The sequence below is a fragment of the Larus michahellis genome, chromosome 2, assembly GCF_964199755.1.
Source record: "Larus michahellis chromosome 2, bLarMic1.1, whole genome shotgun sequence".
NCBI lineage: Eukaryota > Metazoa > Chordata > Aves > Charadriiformes > Laridae > Larus > Larus michahellis.
Genome location: NC_133897.1, coordinates 118,913,506 through 118,935,016, shown reverse-complemented (window position 1 = coordinate 118,935,016; position 21,511 = coordinate 118,913,506). Strand labels below are relative to the sequence as shown.

General features: G+C 41.2%; 1 protein-coding gene across 1 annotated transcript; it reads right to left on the bottom strand.

Moving 5' to 3' along the window:
- Nucleotides 1–2,838: 2,838 nt before the first annotated feature.
- Nucleotides 2,839–21,455, bottom strand: LOC141739491 (histamine H3 receptor-like). The gene is made up of 6 exons (XM_074576857.1): nucleotides 19,962–21,455; nucleotides 17,568–18,460; nucleotides 13,660–13,733; nucleotides 12,886–13,156; nucleotides 9,586–9,752; nucleotides 2,839–6,171 (listed from the first exon to the last, which is right to left on the bottom strand). The coding sequence occupies exons 3-6, from the start codon at nucleotides 13,678–13,680 to the stop codon at nucleotides 5,377–5,379; spliced, it is 1,254 nt and encodes a 417-aa protein (XP_074432958.1). The 5' UTR covers nucleotides 13,681–13,733; nucleotides 17,568–18,460; nucleotides 19,962–21,455; the 3' UTR covers nucleotides 2,839–5,376.
- Between the last annotated feature and the right edge of the window lie 56 nt (nucleotides 21,456–21,511).

Genomic DNA, 21,511 nt, shown 5'->3' with positions numbered 1-21,511 from the left:
CATTCCTTGATCTGAATGCACCTATTGGCCTGAAAACAAAATCTATAAAAAAGACACCTCATAAGCAGCGGTAAATGCACACTTTAAAACAAATCATCTCTTTCTCTCCTCAATGCTGATCCTTATCTACTGAGATCAGAAAAGTTAGTCTGAAAACAACCCTTTTCACAGTCAAGCAGTTTGCATATTAGCATTGTGTAAGCGTTTTTACACATTGAATTCTGATGAAGCTAAAAACAGATCTCATTTTCACTTCCCCAGTGGTCAACAGGATCTACATTATTACAATTCTATTTCTCTCACAGTAAAATGCAGGCACTGTTGCGCTTGCTGCTCCACCACTTCCTAAATGGTACCATTAAGAACAGAGATGTATATTTCTTTATGCTGCCGGTTACAGAGCATTTAAAATTCAGTTATATATAGCAGAAGTATCACCAATACCTTTTCAGCTCATCCTAATTAGAAGCAAGTCTAGCCCTGGGCACAGCAAACGAAATACCTGGACTTTGGAGGATTTATAAGCCTGGCCCATCTAATCCTCCACTTCCCAAGTAATTCCAGGTAAACTCCCAGTCCACACAATGCCAAACCCTTGGCCCTCTGCAGGTGTGAGAAGGCATAGCCCTTCCTCATCACAATTTCGTTTATCTTGGTAAGGGTGCACAGAGGTGGGCAGGCCATGGCTGTGACTCATGTCTGCAGCTCATCAGCCCCAAAGCACTCCGTGACACCAGCTTTTCAGACTGTGGCCCCAATGCTGGGTGCTTGAGAAGATGTAGGGCAATAAACAAGGAAAGAGAGGGTGGACAAGATGTGGGGAGAAGTGCGGTGCCCTGGTCCTGTCTTGGGGAACAAAGGGAAATATATTGTAAGGAGCAATTAAAGCAAAAGGTGTAGGGCAACAGGAATGGAAGAGACTTTGGGAATGATAAAACGTGGCAAACGGACACCTGCCCCAGGTGCACGTGTGCAAATGCAGCCTGGGGCCTTTGTTCCTCCAACACACAGGAGGAACCAGAGCTTCCTGTGCAGCCACAAAGCCACCAGGCTGTTGGAGTAACAGCAGTGGTGGGGCAGCTCGGGCAACTGGAGACCTGCAACGGGCAGAGACAAGCTTGTCAGGAAAGACAGGCAGGGAAGCTGAGGAGCAAGGATTGCCCGCCACACGCAGGAGCAGGTTGAATGTATGGAGCCCTTCTATGGGGTAGACAGTCTGGTTGCAAATTTGTGGGTCAGGGTCGGAGGAGAGGCCAGCGACACAGATGACACAGTGGTGGGAGTGTGTTGCAAACCACCCCAAGCAGGGTAAGGGAGTTGATGAAGTCTTCATTAAGCAAATCAAGGAAGCCTCTGGCTCACAGCCCCTGTTTCTTGTGTAGGACTTCATGACATCTGCCAGAAGGGCAAGACAGCAGGTACAAGCAGTCAACAAGACCCCTGGAGGGTGTCAGGGACAACTTTTTGATACAAGTACCAAATGGGCCAATGGGAGTGACACAGAGTTAGATCAGCTCTTCACTAGTAAACAGGAGCTGGTTAAGGATGTGTAATCAATGGCAGCTTTGGCTGCAGTGACCATGACGCAATGAAGTTCAAGATCTTAAAGGTGGTGAGGAAGGAGAGTGGCAGAGTAGAGACTCTGGATGCCAGGTAAGCATACTTTGGTTTATTCAGGAAAGTGGTAGGTGGCATCCCATGGGAGGCAGACCTGAAGCGACAATGTGCTCAGGAAACCTGCAGGCCTTTAAGGACAGCAGCCTCCATGCACACGAAAAGCCCATCCCAATTGTGGAGAAAACAAGTAGAGGTATCAGGAGACTGGCTAACCAGGGAAGCTACAATGCAAAAAGGCAGCATGGAGGAGTTTGAAGCAGGGACAGGCTATAAAGGAGGAATTTAGAAACGTTGCCTGCCACAAAAGCATGATGTTGGGGAAACCAAAGCTCATCTAGAATTGATGCCTGTAGGGGACATCAAAGACAACATGAAGAACTTCAAACACCCCATTAATAGTAAAATGCTGAATAAGAAATATATAGGTCTGTTGCTGAATGGGGCCGGTGATCTAGCGACAGCAGATGTGGATAAGGCTGAGGTACCCAATGCTTTCTTTGCTTCAGTCTTCACTAGCCAGGTCTCCCTCTCCTCCGTGTTTAGTGAACGAGTTCAAGGAGGAGACCTGGCAGGAGCAGGTGAGAATAAGACGGGGATTACTTGAGAGGACTTGGTCCATAAGAGTCCGTGGGACCTGATGGCCTACACCCAAGGCTGCTGAGTGAACCAGCTACCATCCTTGCAAGGCCACTTTCTATTCTCTTTGAAAGGTCATGGACATGAGGGGAGGTTCCCAATGACTGAAGAAAGGCAAATGTTGCACTGATCTGCAAATGGTGCCACAAGGACAAAAAGTCAGTCTCTCTTTGGTCCCTGGGAAAATAATGGAGCAAGTCCTCATGGAAGGCATTTCTGAGAACTTGAGGGAGAAAAGGGTGTCTGGGAAGAGTCAGCATGGGTTTATCAAGGGTAAATCATGCCTGAGCAACTTGGTTGTCTTCTTTGACAAAATGACTGGATTAGCAGACAAAAGGAGAGTAGCTATTTGCTTTTAAAAATTAGGGAATAAAATAAAATGTTGAAGTTTTAATCATAGTCCTTCACGGGGCTGAGGGAGAAATCTATGTGGTCAGTCCTTCCTTCCTTCCTTCCTGTGGAGGAAAAAACGTAGCCTAACATAAAGGAGACAGAGATTAGGAGAATCATTAGGGTTAAATACTCATACCAGAAACAAACAAACAAACAGAAGACAACACAATGTCTTCCAACATTTACGTTTTATTTGCTTTTTTTTTAAGACCTGAGAGGTTGTTTTTTTAAGACCTTAAAACACAACTTTGTTGTGGTTTAAGTTGAAACTCACAGAGTCATAGGCCTACTGTCACCACGTATTTACAAGAGCTACTGGACATCTGCAAAGACAGAAGAAAATGCAAGGGCACGAAAAGGTGGAATGGATGAGTGAGTGCAGAGAGAGACTTGGCTTAGAAATCACTTTGGCAAGCAAAGTCCATTTGTGTCAGTGCACGAAAGGCAGGCCCAAGAACAAATGCTGAATAAGCATCTTACATATATAGGGAGGAGAAGACCTCCCAAGAGAACGCCTTGACCAAGACAGCTTTAGTGCTGTGAGCACAGCAACGAAGTGCCTGAATTACCCTGGGAGCACCAAGCAAAAGTTTCAACCATTAGAAACATACAATAAATTCTTCAAATATGGAGGAGTGGTGTGAGAAAACAGTTTGAATGCTGTGTGTGTAACACAGAACATCAAAAACATTGATCACTAGTAGCTTCACTGCTCTGTGTGGTTTCAGATCTGCTGCACGTTGTGCTCCCTGACACACTCTAGTTTTCCAGGACTGCAAAATGTCGATAGGGTTTACCTAGTCAATACTTTTGGAGGCCATTTTTCCAAAGCAAACAACACATTCTTTAACCACAAAATGCAAAGTTTTTCTACACTAGAAGCAGAGGAATAGAAAAGCAGACAACTCAAATACATCTATGCCAGCGCCTTAGCTCGTGACAGTGCAAAATGACCTCCCCCTGAGGCTGTACCTCTCTTAGCAATTAGGCTCACAATCCATAACACCACCCACGTGAGGCAATGAAGCATAATGAGAATGAACGGTGAAAGATAATCGTGTGAAAACTGGCAAGCGAAGTCTTCAGTTCCATACCTTTGAACACTTGGAGCATTTTAGCTCCTCAAAGCCACCAGCTTTTGTGCGATGATTAAGCTGCTTACATGCATTTGAACTGTGCTTGCAAAGGACCACTCTGCTTTTGCAACGCTTCTACAACCCATTTCAAATTAGATAAAAAATACTATTTAAATTGACTATTGGTCTTCATTGATCTGCGTATCAGATTTCTCTTTTCATATTTTATACATTTATATATCTATATACAAAGAGGAAAGAAACTTATATAAAAGGAGAGCAGAAAAAAATTAACCAGTGACTCTCACTTACCCACCTGTGAAAGCCTTCTGGGTGAGCTGCAACACCCAACACAAGGTAAGAAAGTTTGGCACATGGAATGGGTTATAATCAAGCTCCATTGCCTTCTCCCCATCTACTCACTCCTTTCAGCACTGCATATTCAACTGCTTTATTTATTAACAGCTGCTTAAGACACCTCTCTGTCAGCTTTCAAACCTCTGTTTGATACTGATTCAGTGGCAGAGAAAATCCATATAATGTCACAGCAACGGGACACAAAGAACTGATCTAGTATAAAAAGCACTCTGTCGGTTCAAATTTGTCCCAGACATTTTGATGGAATAATTTTGCACTTGCAAAGCTTTACACCCGAGAGGGTATTGTCCATTCTCGCCCAGCCAGCCAAAATCATAAATCCAGCATGAACTTTGTATCGCTTGCTCTGCTAATTCAAAAGGAATGTGATCATGTGCCCAAGCCTGGCCTATCTTTTAGGTAATCAAATAGTGCACAAACCTGGCACTAAATATCATTTAAGTGCAACCAAAGAGGCAGACACTGTCAGGAGAAAAGACAGCGCTGGTGAAAAGAGTAACAACCATTAACGCCTGTGACAATTTTGATAATCAATTTCAAAATTCCATTACCATGGAAGCTTTCTTTCTCTGAAAATCATCCACAACTACTAACTTATGTGTACTGTGACCCGCAACATATAGTATGGGCAATATTAAAATTAGAAAAGGACAGATATGCCGGATTAGGCAGCCCATTCACTTGCATATTGCTCACTGTGGGAATTATAACAACTACAGGGCACCATCGTACTATCTTTCCTCCACAATAGTTTTTAAAATGAAATGATACTGCTCCTGTGAGTATTTGTACAACCTTTCAAAAATGTAGCAGAACTGCTCCTTCACTGATAGCTTTAGGTTCACAAATAGGACATAGTTTAACTCAATGCACACACAAACAGGTCTCTCCCTCCAATGAACCTCTATGGAGATATCTAGAGAAGAGTTCTTTCATAGTACCGGCTCTACATAAAAAATAAAAAAATTTAAAAAAAAAAAAAAAAAAACAGGAAAAACAAAAGTACCTCAAACCCACAAACCAAGAAGCACATCCATCAAAACTTGGTATTCCTTTCAGTGCACTGGGTGGTGTTTAACCTGGCATCACACCAGCAAAAAGAAAAATAAGATCCTGAAAACCAGCAGAATCAGAGCAAATACCTACCTCTGCTGCACTCTTAACCAATGTCATTAGTAAAAAAAAGTTTTTGCTCTATTTCTGTTGAAGATACATACAAAAAAAATAGCACTAAATAAGAGAGGAACCTTATCTGCAAGTCATTTATTTTAACTCTCTAAAGAGAAGGTGTGTTACGTGATCTCAATGTTGCAAACATTTTGGGACATAATATTTTCATAAAAGCCATTCGAAACCTCATATGACAGAGAGGGTAAAGAAACGGGTTCAAAGATGAATTGATCCACAAAAGCCAAAAAGTTATTTCATACCAGGAGTTATGGATGCACTTTCCTTTGCAGGCCCCACGAATAATCATTAGTAAAGTGTACGGGGCCCAGCAAATGGCAAATACACATACAATTATGGCAAGTGACCTTGCAATTTTCTTGTCCTGCTGCAGTTTTGACCCGGTCCTTGAACGGAAAGAAACAGAGAAGTCCCTTTTGAGAGCGGTGGGACTCATTTGTGGTGGAGGTGGGCAGTTAGCCATGACTGCTGGTCTCCACGACCTTGTTAATGATGAAACACTGTCCTCTGCTTCCGACGGAGTTGATGATGTTCCTGGCCTTGGCAAGAAGCAAAATCTCCAGGACAGGCTGTCACTCTTTGGAGGCTCGCAGTCCTGCGTGCTGCCGAGCCGCTGGCGCCTCCGGATGTTGTGGAAGATGTGCACGTTGAAGTAGGTCACTGAGAGCAGCGGCACAAAGAACTCCAGGGTGGATGCACAAAGGAGGAAGTACCAATTGTGGAAGAACTCAGCGTAGCACTGATCTGCCGGTACCACGCTGTGTCCAGCCACATGCTCCCAAAAGATGATTGCCGGGCAGTAGAGGAGGAAGGCAAAGACCCAGATGGCCACCATCTTGATGACAGGGTTGGACGTTATTCCCTGCTGGGCTCTGTAAGACACCTGTGAAGGAAAAGGAGATGTCATGTATTCAGATAAAATTTTGTACCAATTATGTCAAAAAACCCATGAGCAAGCAAGTCAAATATAACATTTCTTCTGTAATTCCCCAGACACCTAGCATATCTTCACTTATATAAGGTCCTGAAAAACTCTCTTAGACTTGCTCATAAAATACTGTAGCTCTGTGATTTATTTTAATACTTGGGATTGGAGAGGAGCTGAAATTACGATGGCTAAACCACCATTTGGCTTCCAGGTGTGAAAGGACATGGCTTGTTTTCATCACCACCACAGTACGGTAGCAGTAAGGAATCAGTTTATGATTCATGAAATGCGCAGGCTCAGAGGAGAGTGAAAGCAGCTGTGGGACTTCCTTCGGGCACAGGCAGAAGTAGAAGCCTTCTGAATTGGACAGATTGCCATGTGCGACTGCGAATGCTAGACAATGTAATTTTTAATACTGTTTCCCTCTTGCTGTAGCAGAAAAATCTGTGCCACACATATGCTTTAACATCCCTTACTCTATTGAAACATTCTGTTTTAACACTCGCTTTACCTTGTAAACAGCTCATTGCATTACTGCAAATCTTGACGGGTTTATGTCTACCCAGACGGCGTCAATTTATTTTATTCTCTAGCCCTAAATATCTACCTTTGAGAAAAATATAAGATTTAAAATCATGTCATCCAAAGTTAGAAGAGTTAAAACTGCCCTTGTAATAGCCCAGTTATTACGTACAATACATACTTCTAGTTCTTGGTCCCCTGCATCTTTGGGAGTACAAGATGATCAATTAATAAGAAGCTGGACAATTTTATTTCCACCATACTGTTCAACATTTGTCATCTCAGGCTTTACTCAAGACCCAGAACTACTACCTTCCTCATCAGCTTCCTATGCTGTTCATTAGCATAGCACCTGCATGCTACACAAACATTAATGAATGGTATCTTCGCAGCATATGACAGGAGGGGCATTGTCCCTACTTTACCGGTGAGCAACAGAGCAGCAGTGCGGTGTTACACGTTATTTTAGATTCTCTATTTTAAACATCTGCAGCCTGAAGATTCAGACTCCTCTACATCTTAAAGTAGATCAGGTCCTTAGGGATATCTGGTCTTCCTGGGATCCTCAAGGCTGGTGCACAAAGATGTTTGCTCCTGTGACCTGGATAACTTTGAGGTGCTGTGGGGATTAGAAATATCATCAACTGGGGTGTCATCTCAACGGAGAGTCCAGAGGAGGGCCACAAAGATGATCAGAGGGCTGGAGCCTCTCTCCTATGAGGACAGGCTGAGAGAGTTGGGGTTGTTCAGCCTGGAGAAGAGAAGGCTCCAGGGAGACCTTAGACCCCCTTCCAGTACCTAAAGGGGGCCTACAGGAAAGATGGGTGGGGACTCTTGATCAGAGAGTGGAGCAATAGGTCAAGGGGTAATGATTTTAAACTGAAAGAGGGGAGATTTAGATGAGATATTAGGAAGAAATCCTTTCCTGTGAGGGTGGTGAGGCACTGGAACAGGTTTCCCAGAGAAGTTGTGGCTGCCCCATGCCTGGAGGTGTTCAAGGTCAGGCTGGATGGGGCTTTGAGCAGCCTGGTCTAGTGGGAGGTGTCCCTGCCCATGGCAGGGGGCTTGGAACTAGATGATCTTTAAGGTCCCTTCCAACTCAAACTGTTCTATGATTCTATGACATCGGCTCCGAGCACGCCTCCAGTTCTGCAATAATGAATTTGCAGTCCTTTGCAATACCACAAGTACCTCAATTTAGTAGGCAGAAAACAGGAAGCTCAGCACAGCTTCACAAAAAGTTAAATCTGAGGTGACTTGCCCCTGGCCACAAGCTAAGTTTGCAGCAGAGGCAGAAGTGGATCCCAAGTCCATGAGGAAGCATGACATCTTTTCTTGGGATAACAGCCCTAATGTTACACCCTCCTGGACTCACTCCATCCTAATTACCTAAAGAAGAAAAACAGAATGTGATCAAGTAAACAAAGACCATCAACAGTGTGTAAGAACACGCAGCTCAGTTTGGTTGCAGGGGCCTTTTTAATTTACATTTCTCACATTCTGAGCTCTGCAACTTCATTAATATTTTTCAATATTACAATTTCTTAAATACAGGGATTTTCATACTTTATTGTTCAGCTTTAGAAAAAAAAAAAGGCAGAAACAACCAATCCTAAAACCACAACACTGGGGAAGAAGAGAAAGAGATTAGGCATTGTATCAGCCCTTCCCAAATGAGAGTCTCCCAATCTAATGCAGCCCATGTCACTCGAGCTAGCAGATTCATCAAATGCAAAGGATGTTGATCATCCAGAGGGGTCCAGAGGAGGGCCACGAAGATGATCAAAGGGCTGGAGCACCTCTGCTATGAAGACAGGCTGAGAGAGGTGGGGTTGTTCAGCCTGGAGAAGAGAAGGCTCCAGGGAGACCTTATAGCAGCCTTCCAGTACCTAAAGGGGGCCTACAGGAAAGCTGGGGAGGGGCTGTTTGCAAGGGCATGTAGCCATAGGATGAGGGGCCATGGTTTTAAACTAGAGCAGGGTAGGTTTAGATTAGACATTAGGAAGAAGTTCTGTACAATGAGGGTGGTGAGACACTGGAACAGGTCGCCCACAGAGGTGGTGGAGGCCCCATCCCTGGAGACATTCAAGGCCAGGCTTGATGAGGCCCTGAGCAATCTCATCTGTCCCTGCTTACTGCAGGGGGGTTGGAATAGATGACCTTTAGAGGTCCCTTCCAACCCAACACATTCTATGATTCTATGATCTTCCATCTGGACCAAACACCAGGTAGAGCTTAGAAATGGTGAATGATAATATTTACCACTGGATTCCTCAGGTACCTTCTGAAGGAGAAGAACGATAATATTCAAGAAACACCTCTTACCTCTCCACATATTGTGATTCCTTCCTCTTTTTGCTTCAAGGGATTAGTTGTCACCCAACTGCTTGTTGGAAGCACATGTCAATCACCCCCTGTGGTAACGCAGATCCTCATCTGATCTTCAGTCAGTCCTTCCCACATCTCCATACCTTCCTCTCATTTTAAAATTTATCCCAAGCCTAAGCACATCCTTGACTCAACCTAGTTTTCATTACCACTCTTCTAATGACCAAAGCCCAAGCTCTCCACGCTCCTGCTGCCCCTTTCCTATCTTGACCTTCCCACCTGCTCTGTAGTGTAACTAAATAGTTTCTAATCCAGGCGGCAGGAGGGGAGCACTGAAATCATAGGCAAGGCATTGTCCTATCTCTAAATCCCAATGTAACATTGAAGCACTAACATTTCTCCGGATAAAAATGGTACAATAATGAAGGACTGTTTAGATTCTAGTGTTAATCATGAACACTCCGAGTTTTATAGAAATCTTGATATATATAAAGAAATAATTAGAAATGTTCTTCTTACAGCTTTAGTAACTGACAGGAAACGGTCGTAGCTGATAAGGGCGATGCTAAACACTGAAGCTGTGCACACGAGATAGTCCATAACTAGCCAGAGCTTGCACAGGCCTCTTCCGAAGTGCCACATCCCTGTCAGGGCGTAAGGGATGTACAAAGGCATACAGAACGCACCTATGGAAACAAACCAAACGCACATGTCAATCAGCACTGCAGGCAGCGCCCATGGAAGCATAGAAACACTTCTGCGGCATCTGATAAAAGCACGACACTGACTGGAATTGCCACATGGAAGGCTTCGTATTCTCATGCAACCAATGAGCACTTTATTACAAACTAGGCACCAGTAACATAATTAACACCTTTCCGAAAGGTGTATCGTGTTGGTCATGTATCATTATAACTTCTGTTTATATCACCTGCTAAAGGAAGGAGCGGCCAACTTTTTTACCTACTGAAGTAAACACTATTAACTACTGAAATTAAAACAAACAAGCAAAAAACATCTTTCCCCCCCAGTGTAATTTACTAACTGTTTTCTACAATAAATTATCTAATTGCCATGCTCCTATCCTCTTAGAGGCAAAAGCGTCCAAAAGTGCTCCAGAAGTAACTTTTATAGAACTACATTATGAATTTCAGACTAATCTTTAAAACTATATGATCAAACTGGCGAAAGCTGCACAGTTAATTAAGCACACCATTGTGGTTTAACCCAGCAGGCAGCCAAATACCACACAGCCGTTCGCTCACTCCCCGCCCCCAGTGGGAGGGGGGAGAGAATCGGAAAAAAAGAAGTAAAATTTATGGGTTGAGATAAAGATGGTTTAATAGCAGGGAAAAGAAAGAGATAATAATAATAATGATGATGATGATAAAAGAATATACAAAACAAGTGATGCACAATGTAATCGCTCACCACCCACCAACCGATGCCCAGTCAGCTTCCGAGCAGCCGTCCCCGGACAGCTTTCCCACTTGTTTATATACTGAGTGTGACGTCATGTGGTATGGAATATCCCTTTGGTCAGTTGGGGTCAGCTGTCCCGACTGTGTCCCCTCCCAACTTCTTGTGTACCCCCAGTCTTCTTACTGGCAAGGCAGTACGAGAAGCTGAAAAGTCCTTGACTTAGTGTAAACACTGCTTAGCAATAACTACAACATCAGCATGCTATCAACATTATTCTTATCCGATGTCCAAAACATAGCACTATACCAGCTACTAGGAAGAAAATTAACTCTATCCCAGCCGAAACCAGGACAGTACACCCAGACTAACATTTCTTTTCATCGTAATTCTTGATCAAAACCACTTTTCAGTGATGAGCTGATAGTGTTATCTATGGGAACACACTAAGCGGTGGGAACGTACATGAGTGACCCACACCCATGGCTATCTCAATTTGGGCTGTTAAATCCAAATGTTGTGAAAGTGCCAATAATGAATTTCTAGGTGACCACACTACTCACACAGTCACAAAGCAGCCTTGTGAGGCTGAAGAGCTGACGGTGCAGTTTGCTGTGTCGCAGAAATGCAGTGAACAGCATCAGTGCTGCAGTGAAATGGAATCACTGCACCTACAGAGCAACTAACACTTGCTCTTTTGAGCAAAACATTGTATTATAGATTTTAACATTCACCAGGGCTGGGGGGGAGGGGGTATTATTTCAAATTTAAATTTACTTCATAATGATGCGTGCTCCTGTAACAGGTACTGAAGAGTATCTTAAGAGTTTCCATTTCACTAAAAAATCTTACAACTTCTGTTATTCTCCCTCTACTAAGAATCAAGACATCTCTACTCAAATCCAGCTATAGGTCCAGAAGCACAGAGATAAAGCAAAAGTTGTTGAAGATCAAAATAAGATAGATTAAATATATTAAAAGAATAAGCAGAGGGCTCTGCAAGCAGTGTGTGCTTTTAGCAATTAGGATCAAGCAGAAATTAAGGATGATTTAGGTATACCCTGAATCTAAATTATGTAGCTACAGAAATACAAATCAAATTGACTCTAAAGTATGCAAAGCTTTTAACCAAATTTAGAATGAAAAAAACAGACATTCAGGGTAACATAAGATCATAAAATTTATGGAAGCTCGGTAAAGCCAAGTAAGATTTACTTCCTTGTTTGACAGGGGACATTATTTACTTCGTACTTCTCAGCTAGATGCTGGTATTTGTTCAATATGGTGCTAAATGGTGAGCCAGATGACAGAACACCACTCTGTCCACTGGTTTTCTGTTCACTGCTGGTTTTTTCCTGTGTACTGTAGCCAGACAGCAGGCAGCCAGAGCTCTGCAGCACAATAAGGCAGTTATAAGCTGAAGAAGACATGAAGTGTATGGGGGAAAGGATCAAAACGTTACAGAAGGGAACCTGGACATCACCAAGATCAGATATCAGAAGCTGTGCCCCTAACAGAACTTATGACACTGGCAATAAATTTTAAGAAGATGTTCGTCTGTTCTTTCAGTATCCTTTTTAAGTGTGTAGGCAGAAAAGTACAATAAAAAGAGTTTTAAAAGATTTTGTTGTGATGTGACAAGACAGTATATAGATTTCATGAAATAGCCACACCCGTTTAAAACCACCTTTCTGCATAATCAATAATTTAACACTTCACAGAATACTGCAATACGTCAATCTCCCATGGCACATTACACTAGCACTGTAATTGTACTTTTTCTCAGTATAAGTTTCAAAATAAAATGTGTCTCTATGTATAAATATGTATGTATAGCATCAAACTTCTTAGAAACTGTTTGATTTGTTATTTTTATTTACCTATATAGACACATATTCCTAAGGTATGACTCTAGGTAGAGGATGTACAGCAAAATGTTTAAAAATACTATTCATCACTATTTTAGTTGCAAACATCAGGTGATTATCTGTATTGTGTGACAGTAGATTGAAAAAGAAGATAACAACTGTGCATGCAAGATCTGCCAGATAATATATGCTCTATTCGATTTGACTATCTAGACTTTAGTCAAGACTCTTCACAAACAACTCCCATTCTTTGTTATTCCACACAGATTCACACACGCTAGTATTTTTATGGCCATAACATTAAACATTAGCTGTTAACCTGGCAAAGGATCCACTTCTTATGATAATGTATTTCAGAAAAACAGTAGGCTGCTAGGACACAATGCAGTTTCCACCATTCCTTACCCTTCCCCTAGAGACACAGCTGGGAAATAGTTCCCTCAGAAGAAACCACCCACCAACAGAAAGCCCCCTCGCTTCTCCTAAGATTCCTAGGAAACAAACAGTACACGCCTCCACGGCTGCAACTTACCCACTGCAAAGTCAGAAATGGCGAGATTGAGAAAGTAATAGTTACTCCGATGCCTGAGGTTTCTGTCCATGATGAAAGCAAGGATCACCAAGACGTTCCCGAGGATGGTGACCAGAGCTAGCAACACCATGAGGAAGGCCAGCAGCACCAACACGCCCAGTGAAAACCCGGAGCTCGGTGACTGTGTGGAGAAAGTCTCATTAAATGCTCCAGCCACATGCGGAGTTTCGGCAGTGCTGTTGTCCATGTCGCGTATCCAGGTCAGTTCAGTCTGGGAAAAAAATCGCATCTGGCCGAGTTATCCAAAAGGTTGAGATTCATAAGGATTATAAACAGGATGGGCCAAAAATCCAATAAACAAAAATTAAAAGATTCTGATGCTAGATAGTTTTCCTAAGATTTTGTAGTTTTAATAAATACCAATGCATCTGAAACCATGTTTATCTCTATAATATACCAGGAAGAAATACGTAGTTTTTTCAAGCTCTTATTTTAAAATGCAAGTTGTTCTTTATGCAACCTGATGCTTATCTGTGGAGGTCGGGAGGGCTGATTTGAGAATTATCTCTTGCTTTCCTCCCTCCCTCGTTCCCTCCCTTGCAGAAGCGCTATGCTTGTTAGCATTACGGACATCATCTTTTTCTGGAAGTTGTTCCTTAATCTTGGGTACCAATCCTTATGAGAATTTAAACTACTTTGTAATTTCATCCCTGTTTATCTAGCATCATTATTGTCAATTCAGCAAGTCTGTGGTCCTTCTCTATTGCATTATACCTTTTTGTTGACCAAAGGCATGGTCAGCTTTGTTGTTGCTGTTGCTGTTCCTCTTTCTGTGAATCCTGAAAGGGCTGAAAACGGACATGCTGTAAATAAGCATATACACAATTTCTTACCAGAGCAGTTAACCAGTAAAGGTCCAACCCTCAGAGATCAGGGTTGCAAAACTTCCACTGAAATCAGTTTCAAAACTATTAGCGGGAGCCCCAGTGACACAGCATCAGCTGCTGCCAACCCAGAACCAAGGAACAAAATTACTGACTCCCTGAACATGAATGAGAGCTTGGCAATTAGCTTTAATAGGACTAGGCTTTTCTTTCCACACTGGTGGGAGAAATCGTCGTGTCTTCCACAAGCGCTTATATTTTGTATGAGTAATGAAGCCACTTGCAGAGAGCTGTGAGTATTCCGCAGTTGTAAAAATTCAATCATTTTTATTATGGATTTTAAAAACACTTTGGTGTCTAATTTTAGATACTTAAATTTGAAAAATGTGGGCTGTCATGTCTATGCTTCTGTTGTGGGAACAAATTCATTAGCATTTGCCAAGTGCTTTTACTAAATGTTTGAATGGCAGCAGTACAAAAAATGCAAAACTTTATCATCCATACAAATATCTTCACAGCATGCCTGTCCATTACTGCTTTAAGCTTTATTTCGTTTCCAGGTAATACTGGAAATGTTGAAAACACACTTTGGCAACCACTACTAAGTAATACCAATAGCCTTTCTTCTCCTAGCAATACTGAAGCTCATCTACATAAGTTTTCAAGGTCCACTATCATGTGGTTGAAAAGACAAAAAATATGGTGAACAAATGTGAGGTCAAATTAAGGGTTTGGCCAAGTCTGTATCCTGTTTCAGCTGCCTGTAGCCTAAAGAAGAGAGTAAGAACATGGCAAAATATACTGCCGGTGTGTTCCCCGTGCCTCCAGTGATTTGTGCCTCAAGGTGCAAATATGATACTAGAAGTGACACTGGATCATTTTATTTTCATTTCACCTTCTAAACAGTCACATTCTTACGCCAAGAATTTCTGCTTCTGCATTTTACTGGTAATAAAAGACATCACAGGACTCCTGTAGCTTCTAAGGAGGCTAACAGTCCTTCTGTGATTGCTTCCCTGCATTCAAATCCACACAACAGCAGGAAAATTGCCGTGGATACTGCCAAATCACAGATCCTACATAAACTGTTACCATGTCCCCATTATAGTTTTTCTTTCCTCATACCTAATGCAACCAGTCCTTTTTGACTGGTCTCGCCTTATCACAGGAGCAACAGCTCGTTCCTGTGCGTTCAAAGCGACAATCCCTTGCTAAGAAGCACTGAACGCTGGGCACCTCATATGCACACAAACCTTCAGAGGTGTGTGCTCAGAAACTGCACTGAGACACATAACCTAGAGGAAGGCACATAAAAGATTGTCTTCTAGTAGCCATGGGGGTGCCTGCCCTCAGTCAGGACAGGGTCCTGGAACAGGTTTTCCCATAGCCAGTAACGCTCCCCCTTTTTCAACCGCAGAAGACAAGAGAAGAACCAAGTTCTTAAGCATTCTTTACTACTGGAAACCTTTGGATATGCTTTGATTCCTAACTTGGCCCTCGATGGCCAGAAATGAGCTGGCAGGCTTTCTACAGACTGGTGTCTATGATGAATCAATGCAGAGCCACCAGTCTCAAAAGAAAAGAATTAGTTACAATCTCCTGAAAACTCCACGAGGACCAAAAGGCTGCAAAAATCTTATTAAAGCAGAAAAATCATAGATCAAAACTGTATTCTGAAATAATATCTTTTTGGTAAAAAACACACAAGCCGTGAGGCTGAAAGCCACCGTTTGTAACAATTGCAGTTAAAACTGGATCCCCTTAATAGCAAAGCCCTTACTGAAGTATTACGCGTTTTTTTTCCTCCAGTGAGAATCTATGCTAAAATAATTAAAGCTACAGTGGCAGTTAAGTTACTAAACCACGACACTGATGTAATTTGCAACTACTGCGCCTCAGAATGGTGCAATCACAGCTCTTTGCAAAAGTGAGCGTAATGTTTTGGACTCTTTTCTTCTTGCCCAAGCTGCTTTACAAAGTATATACAGAAGGGTTCTCATTGTACCTTAACCCAAAATCATCAGGGCTGAGGAACTGAATCAGAAGAGTATTAGAAGTATTTAATAAGGAGGCTGCCCACACAATGGCTTCCCAGATACAACAATTACATCCTCACTTTTGTAGCATGCAACAAGTTATCGTAGTTTTAGTACACCTGTATGTAACAGCTGTGCTAAATGTTTAGATTCTTCTAAGAAATACTGTATCACTTTGAATTGCCTGCTTTTCTTTGACATTTTACTTAGTGATACAAGAATTAAGACATTAGCTTAAGTGTAATAAAGTTCAGCAGTCCTAGAGTCCCCTGGGAACCTGGAAATTCTCAGCTCCACTTCTGGTCCACGTGGACCCGCCTTGTAACTTTTCAGTCTGTTACTTATCTCTTTGCTGTAGTTTCCTCACCCCCTAAGAGGAAGGTAATGCTTAGCAAGCTTCTCAAAATCCAAGGGAAATTCTGCATTAACTAATAAAGTATGTCAGTGGAAGAGAATGAAAGATACACTCTCCAAAGTAACTTTAGTCTCTTAGTTAAGATAACTCAGTTGGGAAGCAAGGAAGTTAGATTTCAGAGCCTCCAAAATCAAGCTGAAGATGGGATTCATCCTAGCTGAGCACTCTACCCGTATACTCTTCAGTCTCAAGAGGAGAGTCAGCAGCTTCACTGTTTTTCATGAGAAACAGCTGACTTTACCAAACGGCTTCAATCCTAGGGTGCTTTCTAGAAGTATACAGCTACCTAATTCCTTTCCATCTCCCTCCCTCAGCATTTCTTCTCGGAGCTAACTTAGATCTAACTTGGTTTCTCAAAGTCTTAAGATATCTAATTCTCCCACACCACGCGCGTGTGCAGCAGGGCACCTAAAATCACACTCACGTGCCTTGTGAACGTACCTCTGGCATCACTGACCTATTTTGCACAAGTCACGATGCCACGTAACTAATCTGTTCGCATCCAGGAGATAATCTACACCAGTCAGCACTTTTTTTTTTTTTAAAAAACTTGAGCAGTATAAGTGTAGGTTAATAGAAGATACACAACATAAGCTTTATGTGTGTGGCTATAACTACGATTAAACCAGTCTAGAGAACATGTCTAGCTAGGAAAATATCTGAAGTAGATAATAAACTGCTGATTTTCTACTGGGGTCAGGGCAGCATATGAACTGCTTGATCATAATCTTATAAAACGATACGGAATTTTTATTCAAATAGACACGCTAGACAATAACTGCATAGCACAGATTAATACACCAAAAGGATCCATAAGCAAATGTTACAGTTTTCTCTTCCCTTCCTTCTTCCCCAGGCATTAAACAAGAATGGACACTGAACAGTAAAAGCACCGCCCCAAATTACCTGCTTATTAAAGTGTTCACATTTTGCAATATTGAGAAATTACAAACTGTACAGAATTGCTACATTGCAATTAGAGAGACAATTATCTTCACTTTTAAAAGTTAAGGGCAGTAGATTTTAAAAACAAGTGTCCTTTCCATATTTCGGCATGGAAGACTTCCAGATATGGTAGGAAATTTAGAGGAAATGTTCTGCCTAACCACCACTTCTTGAAGAGAAACTCGTAAGAATGACAGGAGTTCTTTTCCACTGCTCAATTGTCTTGAATTCATTAAGGTTCTTCTATCTGAAGTCTCTGTTTTACAGAGAAACCACCTGGCAGTTCTTTAGAAAGTACTTTGATAACAAAATATCCCAACCAGAGACCAGATATAAACTGCAGCTGTTGGTCCAGTCACTTAAGTTTGAGCAACAAAGGAAAATAAATCACTCTGATACTACCTTGTAGGAGACTGGGGTCCTGAAGTGGCTAATCTGGTTTCAGCCGTACTCCTGATTCATTTCCAGAAGAGTATAGCAAAAACAGTATAAAAAAGAGGCAAGACAGAACAGTGTGGCAACAAAGATTAAATAGAAGTCACAATCCACCTTTTTCTGCTAGTGTTTGATTCTTCACGGACATATTTTTATGACAGGCAACTGTACTTTAAGTATGGATTACTGATATTATATTTTTCTTCTTTTTTTTTTCCCAGATAATTAAATTTATAATTCTTCCACAAGTAGGGGATATGTATACAGCCCATATAGTCTTAAACAAATTTTCAACTGCTGCTTCAGTTTAGCATTATATGTTCCATCAGGACATTATTTTTAAAGTTAAAGCTGTTGCAAGCCATTTTTTTAATCTCTTTCCCTTGCTGGATCCCACTTGCTAGTTCACATACACAGAATTTATTTCATGCAATCTGATTTCTCATCAGGTCACATCATCAAGCTCTGGACTGAAGAACACCGGTGCCCCATTCTGATTTAGTTGATTTTTCAATACATTCCTCTGGATCCTTATTTACAAATCTTCAACTTGCAGGACAATATTAACTCATCAGAGTTTACATAGATCATCAAGATTATTACATTGTTCAGCAGTAGGAGTTTAGAATATCAGTATTTATAACAACGCACTTAACAGGAGTATGAAGTTTGTGTCCCCAGCTTACTCAAAAGCAAAGGCTGACCTCATCCTTGTTACCTGGTAGGGGAGGAAGCCATGCTAAATCTACAGCAGATCTCCTGTCAGCACACTTCAGATAACAGACTGCAAAAATTCATTCCTTTCCCACCATCGGGGGCATTTTTGCTGATTCTGCTGAACTTCCTTTCACCACAGAAACCTGCAAAAAAATGGTGACACATACCTAACAGAAAGGGCAAACCTTTCTCTTCTCTGCATAGACACATACTGAAGGCTACAACTTCTCTCTTATCTGTAAACCTTACCCCAAAATAAAAAAATGATTACTTATGTCAGCAACATAAAAACTAAATGGTTGTTAGTTATGAAAATGACAGGGTTGTTACGATTACAAGTCATTGTCTATTTTGTTCTCGTCATATTTTTTAATTAATTAAGGAATACCAATCTAACATTACTATAGTTCAGAGGCAAAAGATACCAGTGCTTCCAGCCCATTCACGGGCAATACGCTGGCTTCAGAATAACATACTTCACAAGTATGTACTTCAGCATTCTCAAACTAACCTGCAACTCCCACAAATATTATGAAGCGTAATTTCACTTTTTTCCTTTCCTTTTTTTTTTTTTTTAAAGATATCTGCATATTTTTTTTGAGCAACAGCTTACGGCCCCAGAGCACAAGTGACTTACGAAGCAAGCCAGCTGCTTGTAAGAGCAGGCTGACGTGTTTTCCTTCTCAGATTCTGGGGAACCTCTGTTCTCCACTAAGTAAGAGAAACAAAATGTTTTATAGCTCGGTTTCTAAAGAAGTTACATTCTTGATTTCTTTGTTAACAAGGCAAATGCATTCTAGGCAATGATGAAAGTTTGCAGATCAAAATATATTCCATGTGTCTGCTGCTGCTCTGCTTTACACGGGCACTATATTATTTGTGTCCCTTGGTTACCAGTGCCAGTGTGAAAACACTCTTGACACATCTCAAGGACTTCAACCGCCATATCAGTGTTAAATTTTTGACCCTGACACGTAGCAACCACTGCTGCTCTAACATTTTCTGCATTACAAAGCAGAAACAAGTGTACTCAAATAAGTGATAGCATGTAGCATCCTTGAAGCACAGCTAATAATCAAAGAGCAAGAACCACAGGTTCTTTGGGCCATGATCCACGCTGAGGCATCGCTCTCAAAGGAAAGGACAAAATCCTGCATTGCAAAACTCTTCTGGAAAGCCACATGAAAACTTGTTCTTGCAATAAAGGAAGTTTAAACTTCAGAAATGGTAAAAAAACAAAAATAGGAAGAGAATGCAACTTCTCTAACCAGAAGTGTCCACAGTACGGCTAGCCAGCACTTCACATTCATTGCATTTGTTTCAGAGAGAAACAGAATGAAATAGAATAGCATGAATAGAAAAGAACGGAATGAAGACAACACATTTCCGCCTTGATGGTCTGTTTCCAAACATTTTAAGGGACAGGGGAATCATTTTGCTCACTGATTGGAGGACCTATATGGTCTATTTCACACAGCAAGTGGTTATCAAAAACTTGTTTCTTCCATTTTGGGGTTTTAGTTTTTGCTAATACACAACACCGAAACATGAGATTCTTGGGGATAAGGATCGGTACTTTCTGAAAAAAAACAGTAATTAAAAAAAAACAAAACAAAAACCATCAGACACTTAGCTTTTACATACCTTGGACTGAACACTCTAAAGTTCATACCTTCAGAATCACTTGTTGGTTCTGAGCGTTCAAGCTAAAAGGATGCTCTTTGGAAAAAAACATGAATTACCATGAGTGGAACTGAATCTTGGGCAGCTGTAGCAGAACATGTCACAATTCATCTGCTTCCTGCATTAAGTAATTGCTACAATTTCAAACTATCGTAAAAGCAACAGAAAATTTGAAACACTTAAGTTAATAAGGTACTGGAAGTGAATGGCAAAATAAAAAAATTCTATCAATAAGACAGGCAAACAACAAACAAGGAATACTTGTATGACCCAAAAAGTGCAAGACTACTACATAATGTAATATATGGATCTCCTTCTCTAGGACAAATGTCATTTTACTATTACAAGTACAGATACTAAGGCTGAATGCAAAAAAAAGAGCTTTACTACGCAAACAAGGTAATGTAACTGGATAAAATTGCTTCAGTGAATCAATGCAGGATCTGCCACAGAATTAGTGGTTTGTTTTGTTTTTTTTTTAAATCACATATTTCAGTGGTACTTTTAAAGCCACTGAAATTCTTAAGGCATATCTCTGTTGCTGTATCAAACTCTGGAGTAGTTACTTTGATTAGATGAAGTTTGCCCTGGGAAAGGTTTTCTGGGGTACCTCCACTGTAGAAATATAACGAACGGTTCAGTATAAGAACATATTGGCAAAAAGATGTATACAGAACTGGTGGCCAAATAAGCTAGTCTTACAAATACACCTTTAAACTATGCAAGTGCCACTAGAGAAATGTCATTAAATAGTCACAGCCCTGACATTACTATATGAGTAAATTATATAAGGTGTACCTGACCTAGGAAAGCACCTGTGACTCAGCTAGTAATGTTTTTCTGTTAATTTTTTTTGTAATGCATTAGAGAAAAGTTAGGAAGGTGTTAAGAAAAGAGTAGAAAATTCAAGTGTTTGTGATCATAGTATTAACACTTGTTTTTTCCTGCTCTACACCAATGGAAGTCACTTCAGAATGTTTACTAATGTTCACCACTAGCTGTAACAGTCTGATTTCAAAATCCCCATATTCTTTGTTGAAATCACTGGTTCCTTTAATTATACAACACTCAATGTTCAGCTTTCTAACAGGCTTCTAGACTCCTGACGCTTACAGAACAATCCTCAAAGAAATCTTGAAGTAATTTCTTCACATTTCTTAGTTCATCACCCACGTTCAGTCTTTCTTATGTCACCAGGCCGGCCCTATCTAGCATGATCAAGAACTGCATCAGCAGGACCAGGCTCTGGGCCATACGCTTTCCTTTTAGGTATAGAAAATCTAAAACTTTGTAAGTAACTTTGCCTATGAATGACTCCGGTCCCTCCCTCAATACAACAAACTAGGGAATTCAACTACTAATACAAGACAGGTGTTTGAGTTCGAACTCAGGAATGGAGAAGATAAGTAAACCGCATTTTAAATTAGTCATCCATCGTCGGGTGGGAGGAGGTGGGATGGGGAGATGGTTCCAAGTGTTACAAAGTCCTCATAACAAGGAGCTAAAATGTA